Raw genomic sequence first — 24,253 nt, 5'->3', positions numbered from 1 at the left:
CTACTGACCTCTGAGCTCTGCATTACTTACTCCTGATCCCCACATGTTACGTTACATACTACTGACCTATGAACTCTATATTACTCCTGACCCCAGTACCCCGTGTTATATACCACTAATCTATAGACTTTGTGTTACTTACTCCTAACCCCTGCACTGCCCTGACCAAAGTGTATACTGCTCTGAGAGGCCGGACCCAGCCCAGTCAGCCAAGCCAAACCCAGCTAGCCTGGCCAGCCAAGACAAACCTGCTCAGTCAGCCGGCCAGACCAGAACTGAGCCCAGTCAGCCGGCCAGACCAGAACTGAGCCCAGTCAGCCGGCCAGACCAGAACTGAGCCCAGTCAGCCGGCCAGACCAGAACTGAGCCCAGTCAGCCGGCCAGACCAGAACTGAGCCCAGTCAGCCGGCCAGACCAGAACTGAACCCAGTCAGCCGGCCAGACCAGAACTGAACCCAGTCAGCCGGCCAGACCAGAACTGAGTCCAGTCAGCAAGCCAGACCAGAACTGAGCTCAGTCAGACAGTCAGCCAGGCGGACCAAAACTGGGCCCAGTCAGCCAGGCGGACCAAAACTGGGCCCAGTCAGCCAGGCGGACCAAAACTGGGCCCAGTCAGCCAGGCGGACCAAAACTGGGCCCAGTCAGCCAGGCGGACCAAAACTGGGCCCAGTCAGCCAGGCGGACCAAAACTGGGCCCAGTCAGCCAGGCGGACCAAAACTGGGCCCAGTCAGCCAGGCGGACCAAAACTGGGCCCAGTCAGCCAGCCGGACCAAAACTGGGCCCAGTCAGCCAGCCGGACCAAAACTGGGCCCAGTCAGCCAGCCGGACCAAAACTGGGCCCAGTCAGCCAGCCGGACCAAAACTGGGCCCAGTCAGCCAGCCGGACCAAAACTGGGCCCAGTCAGCCAGCCGGACCAAAACTGGGCCCAGTCAGCCAGCCGGACCAAAACTGGGCCCAGTCAGCCAGCCGGACCAAAACTGGGCCCAGTCAGCCAGCCGGACCAAAACTGGGCCCAGTCAGCCAGCCGGACCAAAACTGGGCCCAGTCAGCCAGCCGGACCAAAACTGGGCCCAGTCAGCCAGCCGGACCAAAACTGGGCCCAGTCAGCCAGCCGGACCAAAACTGGGCCCAGTCAGCCAGCCGGACCAAAACTGGGCCCAGTCAGCCAGCCGGACCAAAACTGGGCCCAGTCAGCCAGCCAGACCAAAGCTGGGCCTAGTCAGCAAGCCATACCAGAACTCAAATCAACCAACCAGCCAGCCAGAACAAATACATGACAGATAACCATCTGGACTCTTGCTTCAAACTTGGGGTGGTGTAGCCAAGGAAAAAGACAATTCTTATTTCTAAATGCCTGGGGGGTGGTAAGGATTAGCGATCATGTCACCATTGTATTAACTGTCACAGGCCCGCCAGCTAAGGATTATTAGCCTGGACTGATGGCTGTCTTAGACAGCTCACAATCTGGGCTGGGAGCATTTAGTGAGTTCACTATCAGCACAGAAACATCAGCCATGCATAGACATATATGTGTGCTTCGTGGGCGTGCCACCGCACACTTCTGTAATTCGGGCAGCAACAGGTTAAAGGGTTAGTTCATCTTTAATTACCTTCTTTTTTTTTTTATTCCACATGCATTACAGAGAGGGGAAGCCCATGGTAGAAGCGGATTCACAGTAGGGGTCATTTTTAAAAAATGGAGCACAACATTTTACTGCACACTTAAAGTAGTTGAAAAGCCTGAAGGTTTTGTACCTTCATGTATTCTATCCATAAAAGGTAAAAAACCTTCAGTATGCAACTCCCCCCGCACCCCCCACTAATACTCACCCGAACCCGGGCCCAATCCCGATCCAGTGATGTGCAAGAAAGGAGCTGCTATCCAAGCTCTCTGCCTCCTTACTGACTCAGAGACAATGGCTCCCGCTGCAGTCAATCACAGCCAGTGAAGAGAGAGCAGGGGCAAGGCCAAGCCCCATTCTATGGACACAGAGGTGGCTCTGAAGCTAGCACAGACAAATGCCCCAATAGCAAGTGGCATGCTATGGGGGCACTGGGCAGGGGGGGCAGAGCCCAGAGTGCCGACGAGGGACCCGAGCAGGTAAGTACAACCTGAGCAGGTAAGTACAACAATGTTTGCTATTAAAAATAAATAAATAATCCTTTAGTATCACTTTAAATCTGTAATGCATATAGAACCCTTATTAAAAATGTCAATAAAGCAATTGTAAAGGGTTACATTTTTTTGTGTTTTGTTTTAATAACAAACATGTCTATGCTTACCTGCTGTGTGCAGTAGTTTTCCACACAACATCCTGGATCCTGCTCTTCTCGAGTCCCACGCCAGTGCTCCTGGCCCCTCCCTCCTGTAGGGTGCAGCTTGCTATGGGGGCACCTGCTGCTCCGTGTGTCCAATCACACACGGAGCCGTAGCTCTGCCCCATCCTCTCTCTCTTCTCATTGGCTCACTTGCTGTGATTGACGCTTGCCAGTGAGGAGGAAATTGGCTCCCAATGATGTCAATCACAGCCAGTCAGCCAATGAGGAGAGAGGGGGCAACACATGTTGCATTTTGATGCTTTTTGTTAATCACATGACCTATGAAAAACGCACCCTAAAAATGTGGCAAAATCTTGGCAAAATCTCAGGTAAAAATCACAGCAAAATTGTGCTTTTTAAGCAGCCATTATCGGCAAAATACCAATAACACTATTTTCGGTGATACACTTTGGCTGCCGTTATATCGGTGTCGGTGGTGAATCCCTACTTTTTTTGTGTTTGTTTTAGTTTTAGATAGGATGGAGAGGGATTAGATCCCCTGCCAGGTTTTTATTGCTGTCTTTAGGAAGATTCACTATCTCTTTGTCCTGTTTACCATTATCTCTGAAAGTAAAAAAAAATTCAAAATTTTGGGTTGCAATCAGAATAATAAAGGGGAAATCTTTCAATGAGGACAATAGTTCTGAGGACAGGGATTTCTACTTACTTTCTGTTTGGCTATGGGGCAGTAAGTGAAGGGAAATCTCCCCAATGGGACACAGATGGGGAAAAAAATGACAACATGAAAAAAAAAAAGTTTTGTCTTTAGTTACACTTCCAAGAAGCAAAAAAAAAAAAAAAAACAAATAAGCAGTGTGATACACTGAAACACCTACTGGTGCCAGCACAGTAAAACACTGCACATAGGTGTAAACCTCGTCTTAACAAGTGGTGGCAGCACTTTGTCCAAAAGTCACATAATTTTGGTCAGCAATATTTGACATACATGACCACATATCAGGGACTCAAATAGACGGTGTCCCTTAAACACTTGCCCTCCAGAAGATTTTAACCCCTTCCCGACCAGTCCAATTTTTGCTATTTGGTACTGTGCTACTTTAACTGACAACTGCGCGGTCATGCAACACTATAGCCAGATTAAATTTCCATAAATTTTTTTTCACACAAATGCAGCCTTCTTTTGGTGGTATTTGATCAACACTTAGGTTTTTTATTTTTTATTATAAAATTGAAAAATGGCCCAATATTTTGAAAAAAAAACAAACATGTTTTACTTTCTGCTATAAAACATATACAGAAAAACATTTCAAAAATTAAATGTTGTCATAAATTTAGCACAAAATATATTGTGAAACATTTTTGGAAATAAAAATTCCAATAGGTGTATAATAATTGGTTTGCACAAAAGGTATGGCATCTAAGAACTATGGTATATACAGTGGGGCAAAAAAGTATTTAGTCAGCCACCAATTGTGCAAGTTCTCCCACTTAAAAAGATGAGAGAGGCCTGTAATTGGCATCATAGGTAGACCTCAACTATGAGAGACAAAATGAGAAAAAAAATCCAGACAATCACATTGGCTGATTTGGAAAGAATTTATTTGCAAATTATGGTGGAAAATAAGTTTTTTGGTCACCCACAAACAAGCAAGATTTCTGGCTCTCACAGACCTGTACCTTCTTCTTTAAGAGGCTCCTCTGTCCTGCACTCATTACCTGTATCAATGGCACCTGTTTGAACTTATCAGTATAAAAGACACCTGTCCACAACCTCAGTCACACTCCAAACTCCACTATGGTGAAGACCAAAGAGCTGTCGAAGGACACCAGAAACAAAATTGTAGACCTGCACCAGGCTGGGAAGACTGAATCTGCAATAGGCAAGCAGCTTGGTGTGAACAAATCAACTGTGGGAGCAATAATTAGAAAATGGAAGACATACAAGACCACTGATAATCTCCCTCGATCTGGGGCTCCACGCAAGATCTCACCCCGTGGGGTCAAAACGATCACAAGAACGGTGAGCAAAAATCCCAGGACCACACGGGGGGGGACCTAGTGAATGACCTGCAGAGAGCTGGGACCAACATAACAAAGGCTACCATCAGTAACACACTACGCCGCCAGGGACTCACATCCTGCAGTGCCAGACGTGTCCCCCTGCTTAAGCCCGTACATGTCCGGGCCCCTCTGAAGTTTGCTAGAGAGCATTTGGATGATCCAGAAGAGGATTGGGAGAATGTCACATGGTCAGATGACACCAAAATAGAACTGTTTGGTAGAAACACAACTCGTCGTGTTTGGAGGAGAGAGAATGCGGAGTTGCATCCAAAGAACACCATAACTACTGTAAAGCATGGGGGTGGCAACATCATGCTTTGGGGCTGTTTCTCCGCAAAGGGACCAGGACGACTGATCCATGTACAGGACAGAATGAATGGGGCCATGTATCGTGAGATTTTGAGTGCAAACCTCCTTCCATCAGCAAGGGCATTGAAGATGAAACGTGGCTGGGTCTTCCAACATGACAATGATCCCAAACAAACCACCTGGGCAACAAAGGAGTGGCTTCGTAAGAAGCATTTCAAGGTACTGGAGTGGCCTAGCCAGTCTCCAGATCTCAACCCCATAGAAAACCTTTGGAGGGAGTTGAAAGTCTGTGTTGCCCAGCGACAGCCCCAAAACATCACTGCTCTAGGAGGAGATCTGCATGGAGGAATGGGCCAACATACCAGCAACAGTGTGTGCCAACCTTGTGAAGACTTACAGGAAACGTTTGACCTCTGTCATTGCCAACAAAGGATATATAACAAAGTATTGAGATGAACTTTTGATATTGACCAAATACTTATTTTTCACCATATTTTGCAAATACATTCTTTCCAAATCAGCCAATGTAATTGTCTGGATTTTTTTCTCATTTTGTCTCTCATAGTTGAGGTCTACCTATGATGCCAATTACAGGCCTCTCTCATCTTTTAAGTGGGAGAACTTGCACAATTGGTGGCTGACTAAATACTTTTTTGCCCCACTGTATACAGGAATTTTTATTTCTTTATAATTTTTCTACTAGTAATGGAGGTGATCAGCAACTTACAGCAGGACTTTGATAGTATGGCGGGCAATCTGACACTGAGGAAAACAGTGACACTAATACAGTGATCAGTGCTAACAGCATACACTGACACTGTACTAATGACACAGGCTGGGAAGGAGTTAACATCTAGGGGCAATCAAATGGTTAACAGTGTGCCTATTTTCTAAGGAATGTGTCGGCTTTGCAGGGAAACAAAAAATGTCTCATACCTGCTGTCAGAACAGAGCTCTGTGTTGTTTGCAAACACAGAGTTCTGTCCTGTCATCCTCTTCGTCAATCAGCGGGTCCTGGCCATCAATCATCGGCCGGGACACGCTGATGGACTTGTGCCTCCTACCCAGAAGAGCTGGATCCCGTTCATACCAAAAAACATTGGAAGTCATCTTCTGCCCCCATATGAGGAAGTTGGTGGAAGAAATGCAATATCTACAAAGACAGGAAGAACGATCTGTTGTTCTATATGCTAAATAAGTGGAAGTGTAGCCCCTTTGAAGATTTTTCTGTACATCTTCTAAATTTAGGAAGCGGTGTTAAAAACGGGTGTTATGTGAGTTTTGTGAACTAGGAGATGTAGGGGTGTGGGGGGCATCTATCCAGTGAATGTTGGGAGGGCTTTCCCCATATATAATTGCATTATGGATAACAACTGTAAATTGATAAGCTGCACAAACTGTTGGCGCTATATAAACCCTGTATACTAATAATAAGCTATGTTTGGAGGTGGTAATAATTGTTAGCAGAACAAAGTCTTATATTGAACAAAAGATGTGTGAATTGTATCTTAAAGTGGTTGTCAACCACAATGCATATCTCTCTAAAGTGTGTACTAATCTAAAAAAAAAGCCCTAAGTGTCATTTCTGTCTGCTGCTTTGTTTCTTTGCTATCAGCTTAAGTCACTTCTAACAAGCTTTCCTGACACTAAGAGAAAAATGGTGACAGGGGAGGGAAGGGACCTTCAGCAGATTGACTCAACTCTGTTCCTGTGGTGCTGTGTGGAGGGGGGGTCACTTTCCTCCAATCCGCTCTCAGAGCTCTCCTCACTGAGCTCTGCAGTATGTCATTTTAGATCTTTGACCCTTCTCTTTGAACTCTCAGACAAGCTTTATAATTCCAGTACTTTCAGCGGATGTAGAGAAGAGAAGACTGCAGATAAACAGGTACCTTCTGTGTGCAGCGGATTTGCACAGGGCAGCCTGGATCCTCCTCTTCTTGGGTCCCCCGCCAGCGCTCCTGGCCTCTCCCTCCTGTTGGGTGCCCCCACAGCAAGCAGTTTGCTATGGGAGCACCTGCTGCTCCGTGTATCCATTTACACATGGAGCCGCGGCTCAGCCCTACCCCCTCTCTCTTCACACTAGCTCATTGGCTGTGACTGACAGCAGTGGGAGACAATGGCTCCCACTGCTGTCTCAGCCAATGAGGAGGGGGGGGGTCCCAGGATTGCTGAGACTCCAGTGCACATTGCTGGATCGAGAGGAGGCTTAGGTGAGCATTGAGGAGGGGGGCTGGGGGATGTTGCACAGAGAAGGTTTTTTTAATCTTTCAGCATAAAATGCATGAAGTTGAAAAACCTAGAGCCTTCAGAACCACTTTAATTGTGTGTTACCTAAAACTAGTCCCTTCACTAAACCACTAACAATGGACAGTGCAAAATCTGGTGCAGCTCTGCAGGTTTTATTGTCAAAGCTTAACTGAACAAGCACTAGATTCTGAATTCACCAGTTTTGGTAAATCTCCTCCTTTGTGCAAGATTGTGAAAAAAGTCTTAAAAACATGATAAAAAAACCCATAATATTAAAAAAAAAAAAAAGTGGTGGCAGCAGGCCAACAAATAAATGTAACAAAGTATCAAAATGTGTCTTGCGCCAAGCAGCAAAAATGATGGGAACATTTAAGAGGCTCTAGCAACACACTACAGGATATAGAGGAGGGATATACTGGAAGACACAAATGAAACGACTGTAATGTAAAGCAAATGCTCCAGGTTAATGGGATTTCATTCACAAAGCATGGTGCACATTCATCATTCTTCAGCCAGGAAGACTTACCAGGATCCCAGCATTCTTTATGGCCAGGGGAAGACCGAGGAGGCCCGTGCCTATGTTCCCTTTCAAAACATGAATCAATGTCTGTACGAACCTGGAGACACAAAGACATGGCTATCAGCAGGCTGCTTCACTAAACCAGTGTTTGTGAGACTGGATTCAAGTCACCTAGACCGGCAGCACTGCTCCATCATGGGGCACAGAAACCCAAGCACAGTGACTGGAAGACCAAGCCTTGTTTAATTATACAAAAATCAGAATTTGTTTGCTAGAAAATCACTTGGAACCCCCAAATATTATATATATTTTTAACGCACAGGCCCTAGAGAATAAAATGGTGGGTGTTGCACATGTTCTTGTTACATGGTAATTGCACTGCGCTTTTTCAAACTCAATTTTTTGGAAAATAAAATACACTTTTTTGAATTCTAATGAACAAAAAACACAATATAATACCCAACTGTTTAGTAAAATATAAAAGATGATGTTACACCGTGTAAAGAGATACCAAAAATGTCACACTTTAAAACTGCACGCCCATGCAATAGCGACAAAATATGTACATTTTATTGATGGGCAGCACAGTGGCTAAATGGTTAGCACTTCCGCCTGGCAGTACTAGGGTCGTTAGTTCAAATCCCAACCATGGCACCACCTGCCTGAATGTTCTCCCTGTGCCTGCTTGGGTTCCCTCCGGGTACTACGGTTTCCTCCCACACTCCAAAGACATGCTGGTAGGTTAATTGGATCCTGTCTAAATTGACCCTAGTATGTGTATGTATGAATGTAAGTTAGGGACTTTAGATTGTACACCCCTTGAGGGTTATTATTATAGAGGATTTATATAGCGCCAACAGTTTGCTCAGCGCTTTACAATATAACGGGAGACAATACAGCAACAATACGGTTCAATACAAGAGGATTAGGAGCAGGGGCGGACTGACAACTCATGGGGCCCCCTGCAATAGGGGATCATGGGGCCCTTGTGTCCTTGCCCACAGTTAAAAAAAGCCTATAAAAAAAAAAAGGTACCAGGGGCATTTCATGGGGCCCCAGGGAAGTGCCCGAGTGCTCGAATGGTCCGTCCGCCCCTGGTTAGGAGGGCCCTGCTCCTTGGAGCTTACAATCTAAGAGAGTTAGAGACTGATGTGAATGTATAATGTATATGTACAATTCTGCGTAAATTGACTGCGCTATATAAGTACCTGTAATAAATAAATAAGCCATAGCAACGCTTTAAAAGCCTTTTCAAGTTACCACTCTAGATTTACATAGGAGGTCAGGTTCTAGAACTACTGCCCTCAATCTGACTTTTGTGGTGATGCCTAACATGTGTGGTATGATCGCTGCTTACATATGCATGTGGGACAGATGCATGCGTTTGTCTTTGTGCATGAGCGCAAAGGGGAGGGGGGGTAGCATTTTACTTTTTTTTTTTTTTAATTATCCCATTCATTTTTTTTAAGCACTTTTATTATTACTACACAGAAATAAATATCCCTTGTCATAGGCAGTGACAGGTACTCTTTACTGAGATCTCTGCTCTGTCCTTCAAAGCTTCGAATCATACCAAGATCGGTATGATCCGTTTTTTCGAACCACTAAGAGTTTGTTTAAATCTGCTGAAACTGGAAGTGATGAAATGCTCATTGCTTCCGGTTTCTTAGACCATAGAGATGTTCAGTGCAGTTCCAGTCTCTGATCAGCTCTACGGTCAGCCTTAAAGTGTCACTGAACCCACAACAGTAAAATCAGCCTGTATATGCAGTACAGAATGCTTGTTACATTCATTGCAGATGCTGTTTGATCCTGACTTCTCTGATCCTCCCCTTCTTCCAGTGACCCCCCCCCCCCTCCTATCTTCTTAAAAGATGTGTGGAGACAATCTGCACATGCTCAGTTTTGTGTTTTTCTTTTCTTGGGAGAGTACATGAGATCAGCACAGGGCCAATTAGCACTGTCCAGACAGAAGTCAGGGGTTCCACTTCCTTTAAAAATCTTGTCCCATAACAGAGTTTAAAGTCCTCGCCTGCTCCAGAGGTCCAAAGAAGGGTCACCACAGTTCAGCAGTGTCTCAGTAGACCAAACAGTACATAACCCTTTCTCACAAGCATGTCCTGCTCCACACTACAACTCATGGACCAAGAGGTGTGGTGTGGAGTTATGGGACAAGATTTTTACTGGTGGACCCATATCTGGAGGATATTCCCTTAACCCAGGGAGAATAGGGTTAACAGCGCAATCAGACAGAAGTTTAGTAGGTCTATCCATCAGGTGAGAGGCTGAAGGTGTAGGTTTCCCACTAGTGGTGATTTTGTTCTACTCCTCTTGAACACTTGGACAAAAAGGGAACTTTTTCATACTTATCCATTCAGACTTTTTTCACGTGGAAGTTTCCATATGTTATGTTGCTGAATTGTTACATTACTATTCTGATACATTTGGATCATTGACTCAAGGGGATTCTTACATTGTTTATATATTGAGAACTGATACATAGGTTATGAGGACTTTCAGCACTCTCTGTCTGCAGCGCTGTCATGTTTTTTCTATAACTATTGTTTGTATTGTGCTTACAATGTGGATGTTAGAAAATCAAAGTGTATGTTGTGACTATAGAATACCTTTAACAAATAAATCAGATACATCTGGGGACTCCAAACTGCGGCCTTTATCCGGCCCTTGAGGAACTATTCCTTCCACTGATGAGAGGTTCTATTTTTTTCACTGACAGCAAAGGTAGGGCATTATTCCTGACGATCTGCTGAGAGCCTGAGACAGCTGCTCCCCCCCCCCCCCCCCCCTTCACAGCCCAGTGCTCCTGTGAGCACTGGGGGGCAGAGCAGAGAACAGTGACTGACAGTCCCGCTCCCTGCTCAGAGGAGGACTCAGCGATCAGTGGTCATGTGATCGCAGAGTTCTCTCCCTTGGAGCTGGTGGGAGACAGATGCAGCATACAGATGCAGCATCAGAACGATGTTGCATCCACCTTGGTAAGTGAAACTGGGCAAAAAAAACCCCATACTTCTCTTTAAAAGTGCAGCTTGTCTTTCAGACTATATTTTATAAATTACTTGTATTTTCTTCCTTTTAATAGAAAAGCATAAGGCTGAGTATCTTCTGTCTGAGCTCAGTAGTCCTAAGAGAAACTCAAAATGTCACATAACAAAAATAATGTAAGGCCCTTTTCACATGGCGGCCGATCCATAGGTTCATGCATTCCTATGGATCCTACTGTATCAACTTACTCTTCCTTGAGAAGAGACCCTTAACAGAGGGAATATGATTGCAATATACAATTATTTAAATGGGCACCCTATCATTGGGAGAAAAGTATTTAATCTAAGGAGACATGAAGCCACACAACGAAGTTGGACAAGAAACCGTTCAATCTTAAACGGCGTAAGGCCCAACTTTGGCCCTCCAGCTGTTGAAGTACTACAAGTCCCATCATGCCTCTGGGTGTCTTGCCTGTGGATGACAGAGTCTTGCAAGGCCTCATTGAACTTGCAGTTCCTCAACACCTGGAGGGCCGTAGTTTGGACACCCCTGGCTTAAGGGGTTCCTTACTGAGAGGTAAGGATGTGGAACTCCCACAGTTGGTGGTATCAGCAGGGAGTGTAGATACATTTTTTTTTAAATTCTCAGCGAACACAATGTAAAGGACATGCAAAATGGTAGTAACAAACACACATACACTCAGGTTGAACTGGATTATTATTATTATACAGTATTTATAAAGCGCCAATAGTTCGCACAGCACTGTACAGTACAAAGGGGGACAGAACATGTGACAGAACAATACCAATACAATGCAAAACATGAGGGGATTGAGGGCCCTGCTCTTTGGAGCTTACAATCTAGGAGGGAGGGGATGGTTGCACAGGAGGAGATAGCTGTGGGGGATGGAGTGGTAGGAAGAGTGGAGGAGATCGGTCAAGTTAGCATGGGGTAGGGTAGGCTCTCCTGAAGAGATGGGTTTTCAGGGTGCGCCTAAAGGAGAGGAGAGTAGGTGATAATCTGATGGGTTGGGGCAGGGATGGACTGATATCATTCAACCTTAGCTTAATTAAAAACCTGAGTTTTAGATTCTTACAATTGCTTCTTCTGACTGGTTTTCCTTATCGTTCGTGAAAGAACTACCACCTTTCACCAACCCCAAAGCCTAGCTCCAGGGTCCAGATTCTAACCCTCATCAATGTGCAGCCACTAGGCTGTCCATTTTCTAGTTTCTCCACTTTCCAGGCCACATTTTCTCCACATTCCAGTCACATCTGACACCTTCACTCCTTAGAAAATGACTATCCAAGGACAAACATACCATGGTAGATCTCCTACAGAAAATGATCCTCATTTACATTAAAAGAAGAGCTTATCTGGTGATGAAACTGCTTTCCCATTAATTCACTCTGTAAAACAAGGGATAGTATGCTTAACATGCCAAACGATATTTAGCGGAAATAATTGAGTAATGAAGCTGTGAATATGTGAATGTTCTGTACATTAATCTCAGTCAACGCACTGGTGCCCTTATAACTCAAAGCAAAGTTCTGCGAGACATGTACCATTTGCCCTCTGTGTGACATACAAGTGACACTGGTGTTTCTTCTTACGGAAGTTTGTAAAGGAAACACATAGTTAATTAGGTCATCAGTCATCCAGAGCAAAACAAAGAGGGCAAGCACTGCCTAAGAAAGCATCCAAAGAAAGCAGAGATATTGTCAATAAGTTTCAATTAGGGATGAGTGAAATTGAGAATTTTCATGTCCCTGAAAATTTTGGTAAAAATTGGGACATTCTGTTATAACCTACTGCCCTGCTGCTTACAGAACACAGGAGGCTGCCCACATGGCATGGACCCAGGGGCGGACTGACAACTCATGGGCCCCCTGGGCAATAGGAAGATCATGGGGCCCCTGTGTTTGAAGTATATTATGTTATGTTTGTGTCTACTAATGATTTTAGTGTATTTTTAGTGAAAATATCATCTTGATTTTTTTCATGGGGGGTACAGGCTGTACGGGGCTCCGTGCACAAAAGCCCTGCTCCTCATCATAATACAGTATGAAGAATGTGGTTATCACAGTGATTATGTGATTGGGATTGCATCCTGCTGGCTCTCAACTGCTGTCGATGACAGCTTGATCACAGTGCTGGGGTTGCGTGATTGGGTGCTTCCCTTAAATTGAAGCAATTCTGGCTGTATTAATTTATGAGGCAGAATGGCATTAAAACCTGCAACATGTATTCATGGTAGGAAGGGAGTTACCTCTATACATAGTAGCAGGGGCGGACTGACAACTCATGGGGCCCCCGGGCAATAGGGGGATCATGGGGCCCCTGTGTCCTTGCCCAAACTCAAAAAAGCCTATGAAAAAGGTACCAGGGGCATCTCATGGGGCCCCCTACTGACACAGTGCCCGAGTTTCCCAATGGTCAGTCCGCCCCTGAATGGACCCTGTACAGAAAACATTTTGCATTTTCTCAATTAATGCATAGTGTTCGATCATTGGACAAGGTTGAGAATGTGATGATAAAGCTCTGCTGCTTCACCTCGTCCAATCAGGGAATGCTTTATTATTTATTGAAAGAATATAAAGGGTTCTTTGAATGGTGCCGATGCCGAGCAAGTGCCCCCATTCTTTGTTCACAAAGCAGCAGCTGATGCCTCTAGCCACAGGGTCTGGAATCTAGTGGCACTGTAGTAGCAGTGCAAGCTGCATTGGTTTCCAGCTTCAATGAGGATCCCACAGGTATGGAACATACATGCTTACATTGCTCCAAGCTTTACTATGTAATAATTGTCATACCTAAACTTTTTTTATTATTATACAGGATTTATATATAGTGCCAACAGTTTGCTCAGCCCTGTACAATATAAAGGGAGACAATACAGCAATAATACAGTTCAATACAAGAGGGTTAGGATGGCCCTGTTCCTTGGAGCTTACAATGTAAAAGGGAGGGGCTGGTGGTACAAAAGGTAATAACTGTGGGGGATGAACTGATAGGAGCAATAGAGGATTTGGTTATTAGCTGGCAGGATAGGCTACCCTGAAGAGATACGTTTTAAGAGATCGCCTAAAAGTGGGCATAGTAGGCGATAGTCAGATAGATTGGGGTAGAGGAGTTCCAGAGGATGGGGGGGGGGGGTCTATAAAAGTCCTATAGACAAGCATGGGGGGGTAGGCAAGAGAGCAGGAGATCGCGGGAGGAGTGGAGAGGACAGTTTTGGTGATATTTGGAAACAAGCTTGGTGATGTAACTTGGGGCAGAGTTATTAATGGCTTTAAATCTTATTGTTAATGTTTTGAATTTTGTTCATTGGGCAATGGGAAGCCAGTGGAGGGATTGGCAGAGAGGGATGGCAGATATGGAATGGTTAGTAAGGTGGATGACAGCCATAAGCTGTCCCTGCTTGATAAAAGGGACATGTTGGACAACTTTTGTCGATCAGCAATAGTCCCGCTGTCAAAATACAATGTCCCAGTCTGGGGGATTCTGTTCGTTTTTTTTTTTTTGCTGGACAAGAAAAAAACTAACCATGCTTTACCCAGCTTTACACACTTGGATTTCTAAATTCTCTAAATTCTTCAGCTCTCTCACCCGAACACCACCTACGAACCATTTTTTTATATTTCTGCTATGAGCATTTTAATAACAATGCAATACCTATATCATATTTTAGGACAAACAAGGCTCAGTCTATATAAAAACACTTTTCAAAGTTTGCTTTGAAAAAGAGAAGTTCCTACGTTGTATTTTCTCATTTGTTCACAAAAATGACACTAAAATGATAATTAAATTATACTTAAATTATGATTGCAGTAAACGGCACAGTGAAGTTATGTACAAATAAAGAAAGGCTATTTTGTGCTTTTCTTTAAGTTGAAAAATTGACAAAACAAATTAAAAAAAATAAAATATTTAGAAGAATAATATACATTTAAAAAAATAGCAGGAAAATAATAGTTGAAGGTAAAGAAAGGGTTAATTAGGGTTGGTTAGTTTTTGTTTTTCTTCTTTTTTTTTTTGTCAGCTTGCTTTAATGGACATTAAATGTAGTAACATCATTTTTATTTTGCATCTATCTGCCATCTTAACAGTGTTTATACACACTGTGGCACAGAGTCTGTTTTTTGACAACAGTGAATATTATAGCTCCTGTATTTACATAGCAATTCCTGGCAAGTACAGGGGACGCAGGGGGACAGGACATAGTACATACTCCCTGTATACTTCCATTAGGATTTTTTGCATGTTTGTGTAAGATGTTCAGTGTCCAAACTGGTTAAGGCAGGTCGAAAGTACATATAAAGATAAAAATACACATAAATGCCAATATCAAGAGAAACGGTATCTCTTAAAAGGAGATCAAAATAGATAGAGCAACATGCTCCAAACAGCTACACATGTAAAAAAAAAAAAAAAAAAAAAAAAAAAAAAAAAATATACATGCCTATGCAGGAAAAAAAAATATTTAAGAATTTATTCATAGAAATGTGAAATACCCATTCATAATTCAGACCTGATGGAAATCTATTTTTTAATGTAAAAATGGTGGACACTGCACTCACATAGTCAAGCAAAAACATCCCCCCCATCACCACCACCTCTTAACTAGAGTGTATGCTTCCAGTACCCTGCATTCTCATAAAGGACATTAGAATCATGCATGTTTATAAAATATCTTACTACATTTATTTCTTTACACATGATTAATGTGGAAGGAACATACAAATGTCGGAATAATATGTGTTCATACCTAGGGTGACAACTCACACTCACTGTACTGTATCGAGTATTATTATTAATATACAGGATTTATATAGCGCCAACAGTTTGCTCAGCGCTTTACAATATAACGGGAGACAATACAGTAACAATACAGTTCAATACAAGAGGGATAGGAGGGTCCTGCTCCTTGGAGCTTACAGTCTAGGAGGGAGGGGCTAGTGGTACAAAAGGTAGTAATTGTGGGGGATGGACTGGTTGGAAGAGTAGAAGATTCCATTATTAGCCGGGGGGGAGGATAGGCTTCCCTGAAGAGATAGGTTTTCAGAGATCACCTAAAAGAGAGCAGATAGTGTGATAAATTGGGGTAGAGAGTTCCAGAGGATGGGGGAAGCTCTGGAAAAGTCCTAGAGACGAGCATGGGAGGAGGAGACAAGGAAGCTAGAGAGCAGGAGGTCTTGCGAGGAGCGGAGAGTACGGTTTGGGTGATATTTGGAGAAAAGATCGGTAATTAATTTGGGGAAGAGTTATAAATGGCTTTATATGTTATTGTTAATGTTTTGAATTTTATCCATTGGGCAATGGGAAGCCAGTGGAGGGATTGGCAGAGAGGGATGGCAGATATGGAACAGTTAGTAAGGTGGATGAGTCTGGCAGCAGCATTCATGATAGACTGCAGAGAGGATAGCCTGTGATTCAGTAGGCCAATAGCGAAGGAGTTACAATAGTCAAGACCAGAGATAACCAGGGAGTGAATAAGTTGCTTAGTGGTTTCAGTAGTTAAAAACGGGCGTATCTTGGAGATGTTACGGAGGTGAAGTCTAGAAGATTTGGACAGTGATTGGATTTGGGGCTGAAAGTACCGATGGGAGTCCAGGATTACACCTAGTACCCTGGCATGAGGGGAGGGACTGATGGTTGTATTATTGATCTTGATGGAGAAGTCAGGGGAGGGGGCACGGGCTGGGGGGAATACTAAGAGCTCAGTTTTGGAAAGATTTAGTTTGAGGAAGTGGAGTGACATCCATGCCGATATGTCACTTAGTAAGTTAGTAATGCAAGAGGAGACTGAAGGAGTGAGGTGAGGAGTAGAAAGATAGATTTGTGTGTCATCAGCATAAAGATAGTCCTTTCAGCCCCAAATCCAATCCACCTCAGTAACATCTCTAAGCTACACCCATTTTTAACCACTGAAATCATTATGCAACTTATTCACTCCTTTGTTATCTCTCGCTTTGACTACTGTAACTCCCTACTCATTGGCCTATCTAATCATGGCTATCCCCTCTTTAGTCTATCATGAATGCTGCTGCCAGACTCATCCACCTTACCAATTATTCCATGTCTGCCATCCCTCTCTGACAATCCCTTCACTGGTTTCCCATTGCCCAATTAATAAAATTCAAAACAATAACATATAAAGCCATTAATAACTGTGCCCCAAATTACATCACCAAACTTGTTTCCAAATATCACCGAAACTGTCCTCTCCACTCCTCCCACGATCTCCTGCTCTCTTGCTCCCTTGTCTCCTCCTCCCATGCTTGTCTCTAGGACTTTCCTAGAGCCCCCCATCCTCTGGAACTCTCTACACCAATCTATCCAACTATTGCCTACTCTGCCCACTTTTAGGCGATCTCTTAAAACCTCTCTTCAGGAAAGCCTATCCCGCCTTCAGTTAATAACAGAATCTTCTATTTCTCCTAACAGTTCATCCCCCACAGTTATTACCTTTTGTACCACCAGCATCTCCCTGTTAGATTGTAAGCTCCAAGGAGCAGGGTCCTCTGAACTCTTGTATTTAACTGTATTGTCTCCCTTTATATTGAAAAGCTCTGAGAAAACTGTTGGCGCTATATAAATCCTGTATAATAATAGGAAAGGTTAAGAGATGGAGGGTGAGGAAAGAAATATGGGAATGGGATGTAAATGAGTGTACATGCCTTCCAGTCCTGGTGTTTGGGTCAGCAGGTGGGTTAAGTATTAGCAGGAGGTGATAAGAGCAGTAGCAGGAAGATGGTAGAAGTGAGAGTGATATGTGTAAGATTTGGGATGGAGCAGAGGGGTAAAGAATTGAGATTCTGAGAACAGAGGATATTAATATGAAAAGGAGGAGTAGAGGGGGCATATTAAAAAGGTACATGGAGTGGGAATCAGAATTGCAGGAGATGTTTCCCAGGGTGTTTGGCTTGCAGTCCATCCAGAGTGCAGTAGAATTCGTTGTATCTTCTTGCTGCTTTAGTTTTCCTGCTTTAGTTCCACTGCTTTAGTTCCACTGCTGTGTTCAACTGCTGTGTTCAACTGCTGTGTTCAACTGCTGTGTTCAACTGCTGTGTTCAACTGCTGTGTTCAACTGCTGTGTTCAACTGCTGTGTTCAACTGCTGCTTCACACTCCAGCAGAAAATGCACTCATGCAAACTTCAGCTTTAAAGCTAAACTTAGGTGACAATTTGTAGCGGAGAGCAGATATTGCGGTTTACGCTCTCGTATAGTCCAGAGGTTACACACACAGGCAACAGCTTGCGTTCTATGACCTACTCATAAAATGTTGGCCGATGTGGCGTCCCACAGATTCTCTCTACTTACTGCAGCACAGAAAGATCCTTGTTGGAAAAGTCATGTGACTTTGAAAGGTCATGTCTCCTCCAGGCTTTCTTTTACTCATTTTTTTTATTGCACTCTTCTGGGTTTGGACCCCCAAAGCCAATGGAGTTCAATGTACATTTTGTTCAATGCTGTATAAAAATAGGTCATTGATCCTAAACCTAAATGTTTATTTATTCCAGTGATCTAGAAAAAGAACAGATCTAGACTTATACAGTACAAGCACAGCATACATTACCCCAACACCTATCCCCAAGGTCACTGTGGGTCTTTACATTCTGATTTACAGTTACAAGACTGTAGAAAAAAAATTAAAACATGTACCTCTCCCCACACACATGCCATGACTGCAATGCTTTGAAGCTGTGGAAGGAATATAACCCCTATACGCCCTCTGAATGTGACCTATTCAAGTGAATGGGGGTATTTGTGAGGAGTCCAAGGGGCTAAAGCAGGTGGTGAGGAGACAATACAATGCTTCCTCACTACCTGTCAAATGCTCTCTGAAGAGCAATACAAACACGGATCGCTCTTCAGAAAGCATCATACATGTGGGCAAGTCCTTATGGTGATGCTATGACTACTGTGGCGGTGATAAGGGACACTGGAACTGGTGTGATGGTGATCATGGACACTGGGACAGGTGTGGTGATAATCATGGACACTGGGACAGGTGTGGTGGTGATCAGGGACACTGGGACTGGTGCGGCGGTGATCAGGGACACTGGGACTGGTGCGGCGGTGATCAGGGACACTGGGACTGGTGCGGCGGTGATCAGGGACACTGGGACTGGTGCGGCGGTGATCAGGGACACTGGGACTGGTGCGGCGGTGATCAGGGACACTGGGACTGGTGCGGCGGTGATCAGGGACACTGGGACTGGTGCGGCGGTGATCAGGGACACTGGGACTGGTGCGGCGGTGATCAGGGACACTGCGACTGGTGCGGCGATGATCAGGGACACTGCGACTGGTGCGGCGATGATCAGGGACACTGCGACTGGTGCGGCGGTGATCAAGGACACTGCGACTGGTGTGGTGGTGATCAGGGACACTGGGACTGGTGTAGTGGTGATCAGGGACACTGGGACTGGTGCGGCGGTGATCAGGGACACTGCGACTGGTGCGGCGATGATCAGGGACACTGCGACTGGTGCGGCGGTGATCAGGGACACTGCGACTGGTGTGGTGGTGATCAGGGACACTGCGACTGGTGTGGTGGTGATCAGGGACACTGGGACTGGTGTAGTGGTGATCAGGGACACTGGGACTGGTGTGGCGGAGATCAGGGACACTGGGATTGGTGTAGCAGTGATCAGGGACAGTGTATCTGATGTGGTAGTGATTAGCGACAATATGGCTGGTATGGCGGTGATCAGGGACACTGTGCCTGGTGCGTTGGAGATTAGAGACAGTGACTAGTGCAGCAGTGATCAGGGACACTGGGACTGGTGTGGCGGTGATCAGGGACACTGGGACTGGTGTGGCGGTGATCAGGGACACTGGGACTGGTGTAGTAGTGATTAGCGACAATATGGCTGGTATGGCGGTGATCAGGGACACTGACTGGCAGGACTGATCTAGTGACAATGTACTGCTGTGGCAGTGATCTGAGACAATGGCCGGCAGCACTGACATACAGAGATATCAGAGCAGCCAGCCACTGTACATGATCACAGCAATACGATGTCACCATAGTGACACTGCACTTGATCTAAAGACAGTACAAAAAAAAAGATAATTTTTTCTTTTTATGTTTTTTTTTTTTTACAGACTGTCATTAGAGCAGTGCAGTATTACCGCAGTGACACTATACTGCTCTGGGGGGAGCGTTTTTTTTGGGGGGGGTTTTTTTGCAACTGGTATGCAGAGTGGCAGCAGGTTCCACACACTGAAAAGCACAGCATCCCACAAAGTACTTTAGCCCACACTGTTGGGCAGAGAGAACTCATGCCCAATGATGCCTTCATAGTTCTGCCCATTAGAAAGGCAGTGTGGGACATGGAGCTTGTACAAAGTTAAGTGACCACTGAACAATGCTGTCAGGCTTTCATAATCCAAATGATATCAACGATGGGGCGTTACTTCTTCCTGACACCAAGAATACTATTCTTCCCACTGAAGCAATAGATGAGCCTCTATTCCTCTAATTGACACCAATGATGGGGCACCATTTCTCCAGTGACACCAGCAATGGGGCACTATTTCTCTTGCCACTAACTTCTAGGGAAATATTTACCCCCAATTGACCACAGACACAAGGACAGCACAATAAAAGTTGCAAAAACTGAACTTTTACAAAAGTGAATATCAGCATAATAAAATTAACAAAGTCGTAATGTAAACTTCTATGTACGGTACATGGCGTGTCGACGGGCAAGGAAGAACATGAAGGATTATAAGGATAGTCTTTGATGATTAAGTGGGTGTACTGACAATAAACTGTGCAGCTGAAGCAGAAAGCCATTAATGCTTCCAACAGTTTATGATCTTTTGTTCTGTAACAACAACATTGAACAACGTTTATAGCTCTCAAGAATATACTGTAATAAAAAGCTACTGAAAAGCAGAACAAACCATTTCTAAAGCCAGAATTTGATGTAGACGACTAAAAGGGCCCTTTCACACTGAGGAGTTTTGTGTTAAAAAGAAAAGCTAATGAAAAATGCTTCCCTATGTAAGTTTCTGTATGTTTTCACAGTGGCGCGTTGTGCTTCCATTGCGGAGTAAAGAATCCTGCTTGCAGCATTTTTGGAGCATATTTATTCAGTTAAAAACAAAAAAACGCACCAAAAACGCATCTCCCCATCTAAAATCAATGGAAAACGTGGCAAAAATGCCATAAGATGTATTTTGGTGCAGTTTTTGTGTCGGATCAGTGTGAAATAGACGAAAACTGACACTTTAGCCACCTTGAGCTGTGCTAGGGCAATACACTGATCAGGTAATTAGTAGACTGAACAATGTGTCAGACATTCATTACAGAAAAGGGCACTATGCATTGAAAATGGGAACATTATGGTCACCTCCAGCCAAACTTTTTGTTAGTTTTAAATAGAGTGGGGCAATGTTCAAATCTTTTTCAGGGTTTAATTGCTGCCTGTGACCCCATTGAGCTGAATCTTGCTCTCTACCTCCACAGGACACAAAATGAAGAACAGGTTCCATTAGGGTGGGAAGTAGCAATATACAAAGGCTCCAACTCATCCCAATTTTTGGTTGCCATTCCTATTCTGGTTACTGATTACGTGATACGGGTGGTTCTTTCTCTCTGTTATTAGGACATAAAGTGAGGGAACATATCACTCAGCAGACAATAAACACGTGGCAGAGGTTGTAAACCTTCCTCTCGCTTTCCAAAACACACAACGTAACATGACAAAATGCGGGAAATCTCAAGGGGTATGAATACTTTTTCAAGGCACTGTACTTCGAACACTACACCTCCAACATGACCGACCACAGGACATGATCATAATACAATTCTATTACAGTCTATACATAGAACACTACACCTCCAAAATGACCGACCACAGGACAGGACATAATACAATTCTATTACAGTCTATACATAGAACACTACACCTCCAACATGACCGACCACAGGACATGATCATAATACAATTCTATTACAGTCTATACATAGAATGCTACACCTCCAACATGACCGACCACTGGACAGGACCATAATACAATTCTATTACAGTCTATAAATAGAATGCTACACCTCCAACATGACCGAGAATGCTACACCTCCAACATGACCGACCACTGGACAGGACCATAATACAATTCTATTACAGTCTATACATAGAATGCTACACCTCCAACATGACCGACCACTGGACAGGACCATAATACAATTCTATTACAGTCTATACATAGAATGCTACACCTCCAACATGACCGACCACTGGACAGGACCATAATACAATTCTATTACAGTCTATACATAGAATGCTACACCTCCAACATGACCGAGAATGCTACACCTCCAACATGACCGACCACTGGACAGGACCATAATACAATTCTATTACACTCCATACATACTGTAGGACACAACAACTCCACCATAACGAACCACTGAACATGATCATAATTCTATTACACTCTATATAAATATAACTACACCCGCTCGCCATGGGTCAGTTCATAACCTCCCACGACTTTCAATACCATCTCTATGCTAACGACACCCCAATCTATCATTTCACTCTTCAGCTCAACCTTTCTGTCCTTTTATCACTAAATTACTAATTGCCATATCTGCATTGATATCATACCACTTAAGCTGGCCATAGATGGTTTGAATCTCAGGCAATTGAGCAGGATCTGGCCGAGATTCAAACCATCTGTGGGGAGGCTAAGTGATTGTTGTACGACTTGGGTACAACCAGCCTGCCGGATTTTTCACATGCATTTTGCATAGGCAATAGCCACTAGCAATAACCACTGTGTTCTCCTGGCCGTCACTGACTGTGTTGATGGGAGAATTGAATGATTTTTTTCCTGCAACCACGAATCGCACTGTCTGTGACAGGCTTTACTCATACACAATCTTTCCAAAACTGAGCTCATAATCCCCCTTTCCCATGTCCCCTAGCCCAACTTCTCCATTTAAAATTAGCAGCGCTGCAATCAATCGCCTCCCTCGGACCAGGGTGCTAGGTATAATCATTGACTTTGATCCCCTTTCTGTCCTAGATTGTCCAATTTTGCCTCCATCTCCACAACATATCCAAAGTTTGCCCCTTCTTAAGCTTCACATAGTTTCTAATTTACTCACCTTGACTACTGCAACTTTCTCCTGGTTGGCCTATCTTCATACAGGCTATCCCTCCTTCAGTCTATTGTGGCTGCTGTTACCAGACCCATCCACATGACCAACCACCTAGTGTCCACCACCTCTCTCTGCCAATACTACCACTGGCTTCCGCTCTTATAAAACATGAAATTCAAAATACTAAGTACAACGCCATCCACAATTCTTCCCCAAAGTACAACACTGGCCTCATCTCAAAACGTCACCCAAAGTATCCTATGAAAGACCTCCTGCTCTTTAGCCCCTCACGTCCTCCTCCCATGCTCGACTTCAGGACTCCTCCTGAGCCTCTCTTTTCATCTAGCACTCGCTACCCAAATCCATCTATCTCCTACTCTATCTGCCTACAGCGATCCTTGAAAACTGATCTGTTTAAGGAAGCCTATCCCACCTCTACCTAAAAATTGAACTTTTACATTCTCTATCATCTAATTCCTCACAGTTAATGCCTTGCATTTCTCTTTAGATTGTAAGCCCCCTGTACTGAATTTTATTGTAATTGTACTGACCCCCTAGCTTTGTAAAGCTTTGAGCTAACTGTTGACACTATATAAACCCTGTATTAGAATAATAATAATATAAAACACTACACTTCCAATATGATCAACCAATGTACATGATAATAATGAACTTTTTACACTCTGCACAGACTTAGAATACTATACCTCCTACATGGCTGACCACTCTACATGATTATAATACAACTCTACTGCACTTAATACAGACACAGAACACTATATCTCCAACAGGACTGGCCACTGGACATGTTCAGAATATTTTTTTTTTTTTTGCGCATATATGTACATAGGACGCTATATACATGGCATGGATACCCAGTGAAAATGTGGAGTTTTCCTTTATAAGTCCAAGCCTGGACAGACTGGTTATTGAATTCCCCAGGCAACCAGCAATGAGTGCTAGTCATCTGGCTGTATCTGGATCAACGCCACTGACCCAAAAGAAGCATCCAACCAGGGAAATCTAAACCAATTAAAATACTTGTCCAGGAATATAACTTGTAAAATACTAACAAAGATTTAACTTTATATACACTGAAGGTTGTTACTCCAACATTGCATATATCTATACAGCGGGTAAAATAAGTAGAGATGAGCGAAGAAATGAAAAATTCGATTCGACTGATTCGGCGAATTCGTGGACAATATTCGATTCGAGTCGAATAAATTCGCTGTGAATTTAACTTAAAAAAGGGTGTTTCTAGGCTTCAGAGAGACTTAATATTAGTGCAGAACACTGTACCTTTAATTTAAATGCCCTTGGAGTCTGCTGGGGAAGAGAAATAATACTGTCTGTCAGTATGACATGCAGATGAGTGCCGTCGATCTTAGAATCACTGCACACTTCACTCCTTTGGCCAGTCACGGGGCCAAAACCAGTGTTTGGAGCCACAGTGTGGCGGTGGAGGCAGCAGCAATGGGAGGCCATACAGCAACCTATGACAAAATGGAAACCAGCAGGAGCGTGAGGAGACCTGAAAGTGGCACATGGCAGAGTGGGAGCAATGGGAGGCGGTACAGGGACCCAGGTCACACTGTGGGCCCAGCAGCAGCGTGACCAGGCGGTACGGGGGCCCATGGCCGATATGGGGCTTAGTGGCACCTATGGAAGGCCTGTAATCTGCCAGCAACCTATGACAAAATGGACAA

The 24,253-nt window shown here is 44.1% G+C and overlaps 1 protein-coding gene across 1 annotated transcript in view; it reads right to left on the bottom strand.

Moving 5' to 3' along the window:
• The window catches only part of SLC36A4 (solute carrier family 36 member 4), a 415,009-nt gene that overhangs the window by 315,535 nt on the left and 75,221 nt on the right, over nt 1–24,253 (bottom strand). Inside the window, exon 3 of the mRNA XM_089656501.1 lies at nt 7,426–7,516. Coding sequence (XP_089512627.1) covers nt 7,426–7,516 — 91 coding nt within the window. The remainder of the gene's footprint in view (nt 1–7,425; nt 7,517–24,253) is intronic.

The sequence above is a fragment of the Staurois parvus genome, unplaced genomic scaffold, assembly GCF_062004578.1.
Source record: "Staurois parvus isolate SC_StPar_1 unplaced genomic scaffold, SC_StPar_1.0 ptg000027l, whole genome shotgun sequence".
NCBI classification, from domain to species: Eukaryota; Metazoa; Chordata; class Amphibia; order Anura; family Ranidae; genus Staurois; species Staurois parvus.
The sequence above is the reverse complement of the archived record's forward strand: the minus strand, read 5'-3'. Positions and strand labels throughout refer to the sequence as shown.